Raw genomic sequence first — 13,678 nt, forward strand, 5'->3', positions numbered from 1 at the left:
TTATCCATATTGGTGACCATGCTCTAAATCCTGAGTAAAGCTGTGTATTCATACTTACATCTGAAGGTTGGTTTGTCCTCTGGAAGGCCCATGTGTAGGAAACCGCTGCATTTTTTGACATGGTGTGTGTGTAGGTTTGTCTTTTTTGTGTTTTCTCCCATGACTGCACAACCGTAGTACTCTTCCTATTGATATCCTAAAAGTGAACATTAAAAAAAAAAATTACTCTGCCAGCATGGATTTATGCATTTACAGAGCAGCGAAGCCGTGTTAGGAGGCGCTCTCACCATCATGAAGTAGAACTCACAGTCAGCCATGCACAAAGTTTCAAATTCAAATGTGATGCGACCAAATTCTGTCACTGACTGGCTCGACACTGATGTAGGCAGCCTGGTGGTCAATGCAAACAGAAATAGGTGGAATCGGTCACAACGGGGGGGAAACGGAGAGCTTAGGGACAAAACAATATGACTGCACTCACTTGAAGCCGGGAACGTGGATGTTAAGGATGAGATAATCATTATCAGAGCTGCCGGCTCCGCTGTGAATATGATCTCTTGCTGCTTCCCAACCTGAAATAGTCATCAACAAGACATTAGTTCATCTTATCTCGTTTTAATAAACGGCTGCAAGAATGTAGACGTTTGTCATTTTTCAAAAGGGTTTGGTTTAACAGGTCACTTGGCCGTCTTGAGATTCTTTTAAAGGTTGTGACTTTGTTCCGTTCCTGTCCCTGTAGCTGACCATGACATTGTTTTTTTGAGTGTTTGTGTGACAAAACAAAAATAAAAACGTGGGCAAAAAAAAAATGGTAAAAAAGATATGGCTTTTTTCTCTTGTCAGTTAAGCATTGTTGATTAACTATTGAAATCAATTATCAAAAAGTTGCTCAAATCTCACCTGTTGTTAAATTGTGCATTTTCTGAAGATTTTTAGAAGTACAGCATTTCCTTTTAGCTGGACTCCCCTACTTTGTCCAGCTGGCTCTTATAAAACATACTGGACCCAAGATCTATCAAATGAACTGGACACAATGATCTGTAAGGAATCATTGTTAATTGTTATGAAGCATGCGTGTGGGAGATGGCTCCTTTTCTACAACCTGAGAAGAACAACAGGAAATCACCGAAACTGGAAACGTATGAAATGTCCAAAGGTTGAAATGACCAGCATCCCAATAAAAACGCAAATGTTAAAATGGTAAATGAAATAAATTTAAAACACTAAGTCGACTACAATAGGAAACTTTAAAAGACCACAGCGAGTTTGATATTTTTATTGGACATATAATTATGATTTTTTTTTCTTTAAATATTCCTAAAACTTACAGGTTTTATTCACAGGCATTGTTCGGCCATGTAAAAACCCAGAGATGATAGATTTAATTAGTCTGTAAGAAAATCCAAAACCAGGACAGCATGGGAGGGGATGGGTAATGTTGCTTTTCTTTCACGCTGTCCAGCAGCTGAATCAGCTGATTCTGCTCTGCTTCATACCAGAAATGTCTGAGGTGCCAAAAAATAAAACATACAAGCCAAATCACAAAAAGCTGCCATTTCAAGATCAAGTAGATCATGAAAAAAGGACTATTTTAAAAGAAATTCTGGAAAATTCGGATCAATAGAAGGCAAATATGAAGAAATAAAGGAATATGTATCCATTTGTAGAGCAATTAAACTTATAAGCTTGTACCAAAACAATAAACTAACAAATTCTACTAACCTAAATAAATTCAGAGGCTCAAACCATAGAAGGGGCGGAGTCTTTTTAAACACAAAACGCTAGATTAAAGACGCCATGTAAGACCACCCACCATTCATACGGTCACATTTAGTGTTGCCCACATTGAAACAGGAGGTCTTCATGTTAGACGGAAGAACATTCCACCATTTATACTCATAACCCAGGATGGGCTCAGTACCAGCTGGACACYGACGGCACGCTGGAAAACGAACAACGTTAAAAAGTACAGCTAAGATAACACACAGGATGACGGTGGAAAAATAAAAAAATACACAAGTTTTTACGTTTCAGTCCGTCAGAGTACGTCCCGGCTGGACAAGGGGAGCAGGTGGCCGTGTCGTTGTTATAGAAACCAGGGTTACAGGGGGGGCATTCCTCCTGTTCGCCACTCTCGGGCAGCGYTTCTGCTCCAGAGATGCCCTCTAGACAGATCTTGGGCTCAATCCACTTATATATGACCTGTGTCTAACGTTACGTAAAGTGACAAAGATCTCAAAGTGAGATAACGTAACACGCCCACTCAGCATGTTTTGACAGGCGTCATCTTCTCCCTCACCTTGCCTTCGTGGTCACATGGCGTGTGAATCTGGAAATAGTCCTTTTTGGAACATGGAGGTCTGTTCTTGCACTCAGACGATCCTTCCTCTGTCAGGTAAAATATGATTATCCAAAGCAGAAGCATTAGAATGGGGAAAAACAGAGAGAGAAAAACTAGAGAAACTTTTCTAAAAGGATATTTTATAAGTACAGAACAGTTTGCCATAAATTCCTGCTAAATAAAATTAGATTTTTTTTATTAGATTGATAATGAACTAATTAATCTCTATCCTCAAAATCCTACAATAAAAATAGAAAACCAAGATATTACATTTACACAAGTATTTGCTGCCTTTGCTTAATACTCTGTYGATCCACTTTTGGCATACGATGGCACGAGCTCAGCACAACTATGTTTAGGAAGTTTCACCCATTTTTCTGTGCAATACTTCTCAAGCTCCATGAGGTTGGATGAGAGACGTCTGTGTGGCAGTTTTCAGATCGCTCCAGAAATGTTCAATTGGACTCAAGGCTAAACTCTGACTTGGCCAGTTCAGGACCAAGTCCCTCCTTTGAGATTTTGGCGACGCACTTYGGCTCATTGTCCTGCTGAAAAATGCTGAACTTCATGGCAAAGGCAGTAAATAYCTTAATAAATGTGATTTCYTAGTTTTCTATTTAATAAAAAAAAAGAAAGAAAAAAAAACTTGGTTATGGATTAAGGCTATGACATAATATGGAAAAAGTGAAGCAATGTGAATACTTTTCAGATGCACTGTACAATACAAAAATTCAATTATGTTGAGAGTCGTTTTGTGAAGCAAATCCCTTAGTCAAAATGATATATTAGGTTTTTGAACACTTTTACATTCTGAAGCTTTCCAGGATCCTTATAATGTGGATACAAAGTGTAATTGCTGTGACAGAATCATGGTTRTAGATTTATTGTTTAAAATCCTGGCTTTCAATCTAGAGATTTCAGTAACTTGCACTGGCAAATGCTCTCAGTCAGCTCAACACAGCTGCATTTGGTGATCTAAACTACAAAAATGTGTCATAGTCAAAATGTATTGTCAGTTGCTTTCTGTGCTTCATAACAATGCAGTGATTTTCAAATACTGAAAGATTTGCGTGTGCCTAGCATGCCATACCTGCATACTCAGTGGCAGCGTTGCATGGGGTGCATGAACTGGCTCCGTGGCCAGAGTAGGCRTCCCGAGGACAGGATTCACAGGTTGAGGAGCCCGGAATGCGACTGAAGCTCCCTGGCTTACAGGGAAAACACTCCGATGTGTATGCAACACCTTTTGGATAGAAAAGACAGGTTGGGGGGGGGTGGAGGAGAAAGGTAATCTTGGATATGTTTCTATAATTTAATTTAATTGACTTTTTCTACACAACCAAAATGCAACCGACACGGACAAATTCACTCTTCTCTGACCTTCAATTTGAATGTTTTTCAGCAGGACAGGCTTCACAACACTGGACCTCATAACAACACCTCCTGTCCTCCAGTACAAGATGTTGGTGCCAGATTTCAAGTTCACCTATAATACATGTTATGCATCATCAGCTTGCCATAAACAAAGTCTGTGTTTAGAGCAAACACTTTAGATTTTCTTAACAAGGATGGTTAAATTGCGGCAATAGATTGACTTTTTCATGCAATACTTGTGGTATCAATTCAAATGGTTCGAAAGTGTCGACAAATTAGTAGATGTAAATGACATGTTATGCTGCCACACAATCTTCTCTTAATGAATGCCTAACACCATATTCTAAAAAAACACTAGTTCAACAGATACGTTTGAAACAGGTTTAAAATGCTTTTGCTCGCACTCAACAATTTGAACTAAGCGCTATGATCAACCCAAAGGAATTATATGGTTTTATAATCTGTGTGGAAAAATACTGCAAACAGCCTTTTGTAACTTTGGTATCCTCCTGTGTACCAGGCGGCTTCCTGCTTGTATCCACCCACGGTTTGCTACTCAAAGCATTCACTTTAGAAGAGCGGGGCAAGCGGCCAAAACACCTACCGTGTGGGTTCCCCATTCTCCATGATTGGTGAGCTGGAGCCACTTTGTATTACTTGACTGATCCATCTCCTGACACTGGTCATTTTGAATCTGCACACACACACACACACAAAAAAAAAAATCAGTAGATAATACTCTGGTTCTGTTATTAGCAAAACGTCTTACATAATTAATACCAATAAGACTGAGACACGCTTGTACTAAAAGAAAGAGCTTGTGGATTACTCACAAAGAATTCAAACAGCAGACTTTTATCGGGATACTGATACTCAAAGCTGACATAGCCCTGCTTTTTCAAGTGAACAGCATAAATAAGAGAAACTGTACACTCGTCCCTGTTGGACTCAAGATAGTTTCCTTGAGGCACCCAGGAAGAACTGTAAGTAAAAGAACAATGTGAGTAAAAGTGAGGTATAGGTTATGATTTTTTTTGTTTGTTTTGTTTTTACTTAGTAACCTGTTGCAGGTAGGTTGGGTATCTCTTTTGGGATCGTTCCCCAGAGAAGTTGCCACGCTCCGGAATCCAGCAGGCATGGTATCCCACTGGTCAAAGCGGATACCGCTGCCGAGGGAGTAGCTCCCTGCCGCGCACTGGGTGCACTCCTGAGCAGACATCTCCAGGAACTCCCCAGCTCTGCATGAGAAGGCTAGGGAACACAAAAAGGGCCACGAAATGAGACAAAGAAGAAGAAATGTTCAATAAATAAGTTATTTCTCAGCCTTTTCCCCCTAAACTATGTTACATTCAGATACCCTGTGACAGACTAAAGCTGACAGACAAACAGCGGTGCAAATCGCTGCTGCACTGCAGCGATGGAGGAACTTAATCCTTACATCCTGTTACACACTGTGTCTATCTCTGCGCTATTTTCCCCAGAGCCATCAAGTCGTGGTGCCTGGGTTTGTTTGACAGCGTCAGCTTTTCCTCATACCTGATGTGGCTTACTGACAAAACAATGGAAGCCAACAGCGTTTTCGGGGAAGTGTGAGAAAGATATGCCTAGCAAGAGTGAGTGAAAAGGCTTATAGGTGGCATGTTTCCACTTAATCAATCTGATGACATACCAGGTGAGAATTATGCCAGCTAATGTGGATCCTATGAACTGCTGTGAACACAAGAGACGGTTGATCTCCAAGTTAAATTAATAGAAAGCTAGAAAGGAAGAAGGAAGCAAAAACAAAACGTAAGAGCCTTCGTACACTGCAGTAACATCTGACTCCATAAAGGCATGTCTTAGAAAATGTGCTAGCTTCCATTTTGTGCAGTATAGGGAAGGAAACTAGCAAGCTTCATCTCTTTGTCTAGCATTTGTCAACGCAACGTTACAAAAGATTATGTTTGAGATAATTATCAAGACAGTAGTTAAGTTATGCAACAACACAGGATAAACAGGTTGTAGATGAATCTAAGACAACACCTGCATTACTACCTTGATCAACATCCACATTCATTGCATAGCTAAATTCAGCCTTCCTGGTTCCACTGTCAAACGCTTTTAATGAGGGCAACCTCCCAACAAAAAGGATTTCATACTTTTTTAAATGTCAGGGCAGATAGAGAAAAGTTGCAACATTTCTTACGCTTCAGTCTGTAACATGGAGCTACTTTTACCCATTTCGTTGAAAAAATGTAATCTGTAATGAAACAACCCAGCTTTTATCTCTGCTACACAAACAGAAACACATGCTTTAGCGTCAAACACAGTAATATGCTACACTGTAGCCAGTTGCCTGGGTTAATTGTAACATGCAACATTATGACATAACCTTGACCTTAACCTGCCCATAACCACTGGAGAAAGGCACCAGCTCCCCATCAACCTACAATAATAAGTTGGACAATGAACGGATGAACAGATGCTGCTAAAACATTAGCACTGACAACTTGCATTACATATAATTACTCTCACGCAATTTTAACATGATCTTAGTTTGATTGGCTTACCATCAAAGCATGAGATGGCGCCATAAATAGATACTAAACAGTAACAATACTAACTTGCTGGAGGCCAGGCGTTCTTCTATAAAAACACGATCTGGCCACACAGTAACGAACAAAGCACAAGTAATATAATTATTCTTCTTGCAAATGCAACAGAGCTACTGTGTTACTCTTTATGCAGTAAAGACGAGGGATGATGAATTGATAAAACTGTGGATTCTCTAATCAACCTCATAAATATATACTAAAATATAGTCAAAAACGAGTGTTAGCATACACTCCACGTGATCCCAACTTACTGCACTCTGTGCCCCTCACGGGTTGTGGTAGTCCGGTGCAGGACCCGGGATTCTGCGGGATGGCCACTCTCCACCGAGAACCTGTGCTGTCACACTCTGTGTACTCATAATAATAGTCAGTCTGTAAAAAAACAACAAAAACAAAAAAACAGAAAGCATCTGCATAAGAGATCACACAACACAACAGGCATATCATCAAACAAAGAACCAATCGGGGGCCAAGGCAGGTCATCACTGTGAGGTGGGGGGAGGGGGGGGGCTCACACCCAAAGGAGAGCGCTGAGTCACCTCACTGTGAATATCCGGCAAGCGAGTGAGTGCTGCTGCAGTCGCAACAAACACTGATATCACTTTCCATGTCCACTTGGCTTAGAAGAACCCTAACAAGACATGAGTGCCTGCTCTTGCTGCTATCTGTCCAGCTCTGACCCCTCCTCAGGCTGGGACACATAACATACTATCTCCATGGAGATGGCAGTGGGGACAACGGCATTTTACCAGGAACTGTTCCGTCTTTGCAAGAACAGAGAAGGGAGGCCTACTATTATAATTTACCACAGCAGATAAAGCTGGGAATAGCTTTAGTGCTGTGAATAGCACTAAAGTCAAATTACATTGACAATAAAGGAAATGCAGCACATATCTGAGGCAAGATACCAAACAAGATTTTTAAAAAAAGTAAATCAGGATCATAGTTGCATTCTAATGACTTGTGCTACTGTGAACCCTAATCTTCTCTTTTTACTGTCAGTAGTTGTGAATAATCACAGATTTAGAAATTTTTCTCTTTAAAAAAGATAAAAAAACAAAAACAACAACAACTAGGGGTGCACCAATTGCAGTTTTCTACTCAATCGCCGATTACCGATCTTTTAAGAAGCCTAACCTGCCGATTCCAATTTTGGCCAATACCAATATTTTTCTGTTTGAAATGTTGATCAATATAGCCAGAAAGTCGCTGAACTGGCAACAGAGGGGTAAATATTTCTAAGTGTAAAGGTGCAGACATGACCTGGTGGGCCGATCTATCAGTCAAACATTTCTCACAGGAGAGCAGAGGATAGTGGTTTATTTTAGACCTTTGCCAATGTAGATAAGATCGGTGGATAAGATCGGCTTCACATGTAAAAATTGGCCAATCGCTGATCTCCCAAAATTAAGGAAATCGGCACAAATAAATTGGCTGGCTGATAAATCAGTGCACCCCTAACAGCTAGCTAGAATTTTCTATAAATTAATCAAGCTTACTTCAAATTACGTTTGTCCCATATGAAACAATACATCATAGTCAGTGTTTCTTTTCATTCTATTTTATTATAAATGATAGTTTAATTAAGACAAAACCTATCCTCCTGGAACCAAGCTTCCATGCTAGTTTTTGCTCTTCTGATTTTAGCCTTGTATTTTGTAAAAAAATAAAATGAAAAATAAAAAAAATTACTGAAAATTCATGGAAGTTCAATGTTTTGTTTTCTTTTCAAAAATACATTTGTATAGTGATATAATCTACATCATCATTCAAAAATCAAGGTTACTTTAGAGAATTAAAGGCCATAGAGTAAAGGTTCATCTCCTCTGTTTAGCATAGGAGGAGCAACACTTGAGCCAATAATTTAGAAGAATGTTGCCCCTATCTGGTGCTGTTATGTGTGTCTGTGCTGCCAGCCTCCTCTGAGGAGGTGTTGAGGGAAACCAGAGGCACAGGGAAGGAAAGGCCAGTCCATGCAGGAAACTGATAACAGCTCTTACTGGTGAAGTTCAACACACCCCAGACCTCAACGTAGATGAATCCTATGTTGAACAAAACCACTGCAATTAAAGAGGCACGGTTCCCCGGCCATCTGGTGTAAATCGATAGCAAGGGTCTTACCTTAAACACATCACCATAAACCAACCCGGAAATATGTCATCATCGTATTAATCGTATTSGCTCATCACTTGATTTGTTTAGCCACTAGTCAGCGCGTCTTCATTCTTAAATGTCAGMTTTGGCATCACTATAAATGCCCWCAAGARAACCGCTGTTTTCCTCACCTCGGTGCACTGCCGCTGTCCTTTGGATCCGTCAATGAAGAAGAGTGTGTAGAGGATGAGAGCGCATCGGGCGACGAACCGAGACGAGGACCGCATTGTGGATCATGGAGAGRAGCATCAAATGTAATTTTTGAAATGAAAACAGCGATCTCGATCCAGTAGGACTGCTTATAAATGAAAGCAGAGGGATAAACGCTTGCTCAGCCACCCCTCGACACCTGCTTCTGTCGCCTGTCTAGATGGCAGATTGTCAGCCCGGCCTCCCCACCTGCGATTATCCTCAGATTGTGTGCGCTCCAGGGGCTGGCTCTCATCTGAKCCGAGCAGGGCTCTGCAGAACACCACTTCCGCTCGTATGTCAAAATAAAAACCGGATAAGTGCGCACCGCAAGGATTACTCTTATTTTGCAAACTAATACCATATACTGACCTGCCAATTTGACATATCACTGACCTTACAAATATTGATGTTAATGTTGACTCCACAATTTTCCTGAAGAACCAAAATTGTGATCATGTATTTTGAAAGGAAGATGTTGTAATAGCTTGCTCGAGGCGCGTTTGTGCTGACTTGATGAATGTGCATTTTCACATTGYGAGCGCTTTAGGTTGATTTGGATAGTTGGTCTGTGACTCTGCAGTGGAAAGATAAGCGCTCAMAAACGTTACACATTTAACTCGGCCATCTATATTACTGAAAAAACAGATTTTGGACTGTAGTTTGGACGCTCGTAGGAGCGTCGGACGTCTAGTATCAAATTCTGATGTGGTGTAGTTCATGAAAATGGGCACCAGAGGGCGATCAGACTTCACGCCAGCCGTTCAGTAAGGAGTAGAGCTCACACAGATCACCGCACAGCTCAAGAAATTAGAATGTGTTCAGATGAGGCTCGTTTGTGAGATTAAAATACTTCTTGAAAACGCCAACTTTTCAGAAAGTACTAAACATTCTTTCCACGCAGCTCACCTTTTTGTTTTAAAAATATATATTTTTATATTGGTCGGGTGCAAGCAACCATCATGATAATAACAGAAATAAATTCTTTAAAACATCTTTCTGTGGGAATTTAATCTATGTAACGTGTTTCTGAAATGAATTAGCCTTTCAGTGATATTCTAACTTCTTGAAAAAGTGATTGTGTATCTGTTGAGTTATTTATTTATTTTTTTTAATCCGTTCAGACGCAGACTTGATTATGGGCTTTAGATCGATCATTGYCTTGCTGCAAAACGTAAGTGAGCTCATCCATAGTTCTATCAATTACAGAATGCCAACAAATTCCTAAAGCACATCCMAGGCCGTCACATAACCACCATTATGTATAACTATCTGTTTGGTGTTAATTCTCTCAATCTTGCAACTCTGCAATGGATGCCTGTTTTTCCCATTCCAGAGCGCATTCTTCCACGTGTTCCCTGGAGGAATTGTGGCAAACAGTCTTTTTTTGGTGTTAACTTTGTTTTTGCCAGAACAGATTAGTGACGTGTAATGTTGCCTTGTTGACACTCTCTGCCACATGAGCTGTGTCTYTCCATCTGTCTTTTGGCTGCTTCTCTGATTAGTGTTCTCTTTGCCCAACCTGTCAGGTCATGTGAACAACCATATTTTGGTAGGTTTTGTTGTTGAGTCATACCTTTCTCATGTTCAAATGAAGGCTTTAACAGTGCTTCATGTGATGTTCGAAGATTTGAATATTGGTTTGTAAAGTAGCCCTGCTGTAYGCATCTCCAAATCTTTACTGCTGACCTGCCTGTTGTGTTTCTTCTTTATTATACTGTTTACCATTATTCTCTAGTAAATGTCTGAGCAACAGCAGCTGCCCCCGTGAACTCTATTTACTAATTAATTGACCTCAGAAGGTAGTAGGTTACACTTAATTTTATTTAGGGGTATTACACTAAAGAGGGGCATAATATAAAATGCATGCCACACTTTTTGACTTTTTWAAAAAAATTATTGTAATGTTATAAATATGAAAAAATTGGTTTGCAAGTCACTGTACCTAAAGTAAAAGTGAAGTGCTCTGTATTGAGCCATTATTATATTTAGTCACATATCTTATAAAAAATAGATATMTACCAGTAAACCAGGCTYGATAAACAATTGATGYAGAGCATTTGTATGAATATTTAAGTAGCAGTCACCCAACGGCAGACGAGTTCCCCCTCTCTCACTCTTTTCTGTGAGGAGTGATGCCAGTCTGCCCATCTGCCCCTGTCGTTCTGCCTCATTCCTCCTTTCTCTTTATCATCTCAGGGCTATCACTTACAGCATTTGACTGTAACCTGAGCTCTCATATTCAACCATCTGTAACTCTCCCATAACCTCTATATCCCAGGCCACAGCTCTGTGATCAGATGAGCTCATTAATTAAGGCTGGTGAAGTGTAGGGCAACTGTATTAGTAACTGACCCTGAATCAGATGGTAACCAGAGTCTAAGCCTGGAACCATGTGGRCCCACCCCAGCTTTCAAGCTCACAGCAGCCCAGGAACTACCCATCAGGGTAATGAGACACCCAGCAGCTAACACATAAAAGCCTAAAGAAATTCAAATGTATTCAGGTAGTTGAGGCAGAACAGAAAAGAGGAGGGTACAACAGGTGAGACGATTTCTTAACTCAAGGATAAGACTGGACKATGGATGTGTCTGGACACCAGGGTAACCATGTRTTTCTGAGGATATTAAGGCTACAAGTGAGTCTTTATTGAAATAGATATTTGATGGACTTTACAAACTTACTAYGTATTTTTTAATCCTCACATGAAGGTTTCAGGTTTTCTTTATTTGACAGAAACTATTCCCGGATAACTAACTGTGCCTCAACATCCAATGTCTCTTGTATCCACCTCATGTCAGTGAAAGTACGACTTACCTTTTTGTCTCTCGTGGTCATTTCTCATTCTGCAAGCATGCACGGACTTCCCTGCTCATCTTTAGGCCACTGTTTTGGTAACTCTTCTGATGTTAACACTGATTCAGTACCGTCTGCTGAGTCGAATGGTTCCGTGAACAACAGAAACAATAATGGACTTTCAGCTGCCAACCCGGTCACATCTCAACCAGCAGAAACCACACTCAGCGGCACACAGGAAGAGCAGCATAAACAGCTTCAGAGGACTTTCACTTGTATGTCCTCTAACTCTAGAAGAAGCAGAAACCTCAATGCAACCAAGTCAAACTCTGGCTGCTACTTGCAGGATAAAGGTGAAGATTCATATTTTGAGTCCCCTCCAGTGGGCACTAACCTCTCTGAGAGCTCAGAAGATGAGCTGGTGTTGGAGCAAAGTCCAGAACTGGAGCAGAGATACTCTCACATCCCAAGACCCTCCATAGTTATCAGATGGCCTAAGGTAAGAAAGTCATAAACTTTAAGTYGCCTTAGCACAAAATAACAAGTTAAGTTCTTAAACATTATGTAAAAATTGAGCCCCAATGAAATAAATTGTACTTTTTATGGTTATTATTTGTTTCATATTTTGTGTAGCTTTTATTGCAATACCACATGTAACCACAAGATGGCATTTAAACTCTATATAAAGTTGGAGACTTCATGCTTTCTGRGGAAGTTTAACTGACAGAATCAAAGTCAGCCATTTTTTTCACAAGAGTGAAACTGTGAAACTTAGAGTTTCCATTCTGTGGTTAGAGAGTTCAGTGGCTGCAGATAGGATCTCACTKAAATATGTTCTGAGTCCATAATCGACATGATCTGACTATGATCTCTCCTAACATATGTTTTTTGTATGCGTGTGTTTGTTTGCRGCTGCTATTACTATGTTGTCATTATCTCACATTCCATGGAAAATAAGTATGAAAAGCAAATTTAGAATAAAAACAATGGCAAAACTTCTAAACAAACATTTATATAACATGAATTCATAAGAACCTTACAGCACAGAAAACATCATATTTAGGTCCAGATTATGCATTTTTAATTTTAACACCTGAGTAGGTGCAATATTATTTGTTCTACTGAGAGATTAACCTCTGCCTCAGTCTCCWGTGCAACCCCTAACTGGTTTTCTTAACACAATAGTATAAAAAGTATACTACTGTACTTTTTAAATTTGCATAAAAAGAGGTATTTTATACTATTAAATTACACACAGGTTTGCTTCACTAATTAGGTGACTTCTGAAGGTATTTTTTTGTACTTGATTTTACTGAGAGGTGTCAGAGTAAAATGGATGAGTACATCACAGTTTTAAGATCTTTCTTTAAAATGTATGGATACTTTTCTGTCCACTTTACTTCTAGAAGTTGTTATGTGTAGTTCTGTCAGATAAAACCCCCAATAAAATAYACTGAAATGTGTTGTTGTAACATGACGAAATGTGAAAAACTTGAAGGGATGTTGATACTTTTGCAAGCCACTGCATATTTCAGGAAGAACATGACAAACAAAAAAAGTACTGATGTTTTAGAAAATAAAACAGATTAGAAAAAGGCAAACTTCCAGAAACTATTCATGTAAAAGCAAAAAACATCAACATCATTACCAGCCATAAGCACACTTTTATTTTTAAGTTTGTTGCACAAATTTAGTTTGTGCAAGTGGGTGTGTAACAGAAAAGTCACTAGAGTTTCAAAATGTTAGGTGTTCCTTTTTCTTGCTCGGTTGTGTAACAGGTGGTTGAGATATTTTTGTTGTTTTGTAAGTTTGATCAACAATGGATAATAAAACAATTTYTTGCTGTSAGTTTCATCTCTGGACCAATTAGTCCAGTTTCATTWCAGTTTCTTTATTAATCCAATAGGGKGGGTGACACATAATGCAAGCTGTATCCCCAGGCTATAATCAATAATGTTGATCAGCTTTTGAAACTCCAGGAGAATTAGATGTAGGAGGAGGGGCGGGTTTCAGATTGAACCAGGCTATTTAATCAGTGCAATCTGCTTARTGCTTCTTCATTCAGAGGGSCATTTCTTATCAGCTGATGTTTGAACATGTRTTGGGCTAATCATCTCATTAGGTTATTATGCAATCAGCATAAACACAATGTGTATTAATGGAGGATATCAAACAGAAGCTTAACTGTTTTCTMATTTTTAGACCCTGAACTACATTTTACCATTTTTTA

The 13,678-nt window shown here is 39.6% G+C and overlaps 1 protein-coding gene across 1 annotated transcript in view; it reads right to left on the bottom strand.

Moving 5' to 3' along the window:
- Positions 1–8,910, bottom strand: part of elapor2 (endosome-lysosome associated apoptosis and autophagy regulator family member 2) — a 12,966-nt gene extending 4,056 nt beyond the window's left edge. Inside the window, exons 1-13 of the mRNA XM_008412465.2 lie at positions 8,595–8,910; positions 6,561–6,681; positions 4,777–4,966; positions 4,549–4,696; positions 4,320–4,409; positions 3,722–3,827; positions 3,432–3,584; positions 2,300–2,388; positions 2,028–2,208; positions 1,814–1,942; positions 482–572; positions 288–390; positions 59–196 (exon numbers count right to left, since the gene is read on the bottom strand). Of these exons, the coding sequence (XP_008410687.1) occupies positions 59–196; positions 288–390; positions 482–572; positions 1,814–1,942; positions 2,028–2,208; positions 2,300–2,388; positions 3,432–3,584; positions 3,722–3,827; positions 4,320–4,409; positions 4,549–4,696; positions 4,777–4,966; positions 6,561–6,681; positions 8,595–8,690 (1,635 nt within the window). The 5' untranslated portion in view covers positions 8,691–8,910. The remainder of the gene's footprint in view (positions 1–58; positions 197–287; positions 391–481; positions 573–1,813; positions 1,943–2,027; positions 2,209–2,299; positions 2,389–3,431; positions 3,585–3,721; positions 3,828–4,319; positions 4,410–4,548; positions 4,697–4,776; positions 4,967–6,560; positions 6,682–8,594) is intronic.
- Positions 8,911–13,678: the final 4,768 nt, after the last annotated feature.

This window comes from Poecilia reticulata, linkage group LG6 (genome assembly GCF_000633615.1).
Source record: "Poecilia reticulata strain Guanapo linkage group LG6, Guppy_female_1.0+MT, whole genome shotgun sequence".
In the NCBI taxonomy this organism is placed as follows: domain Eukaryota; kingdom Metazoa; phylum Chordata; class Actinopteri; order Cyprinodontiformes; family Poeciliidae; genus Poecilia; species Poecilia reticulata.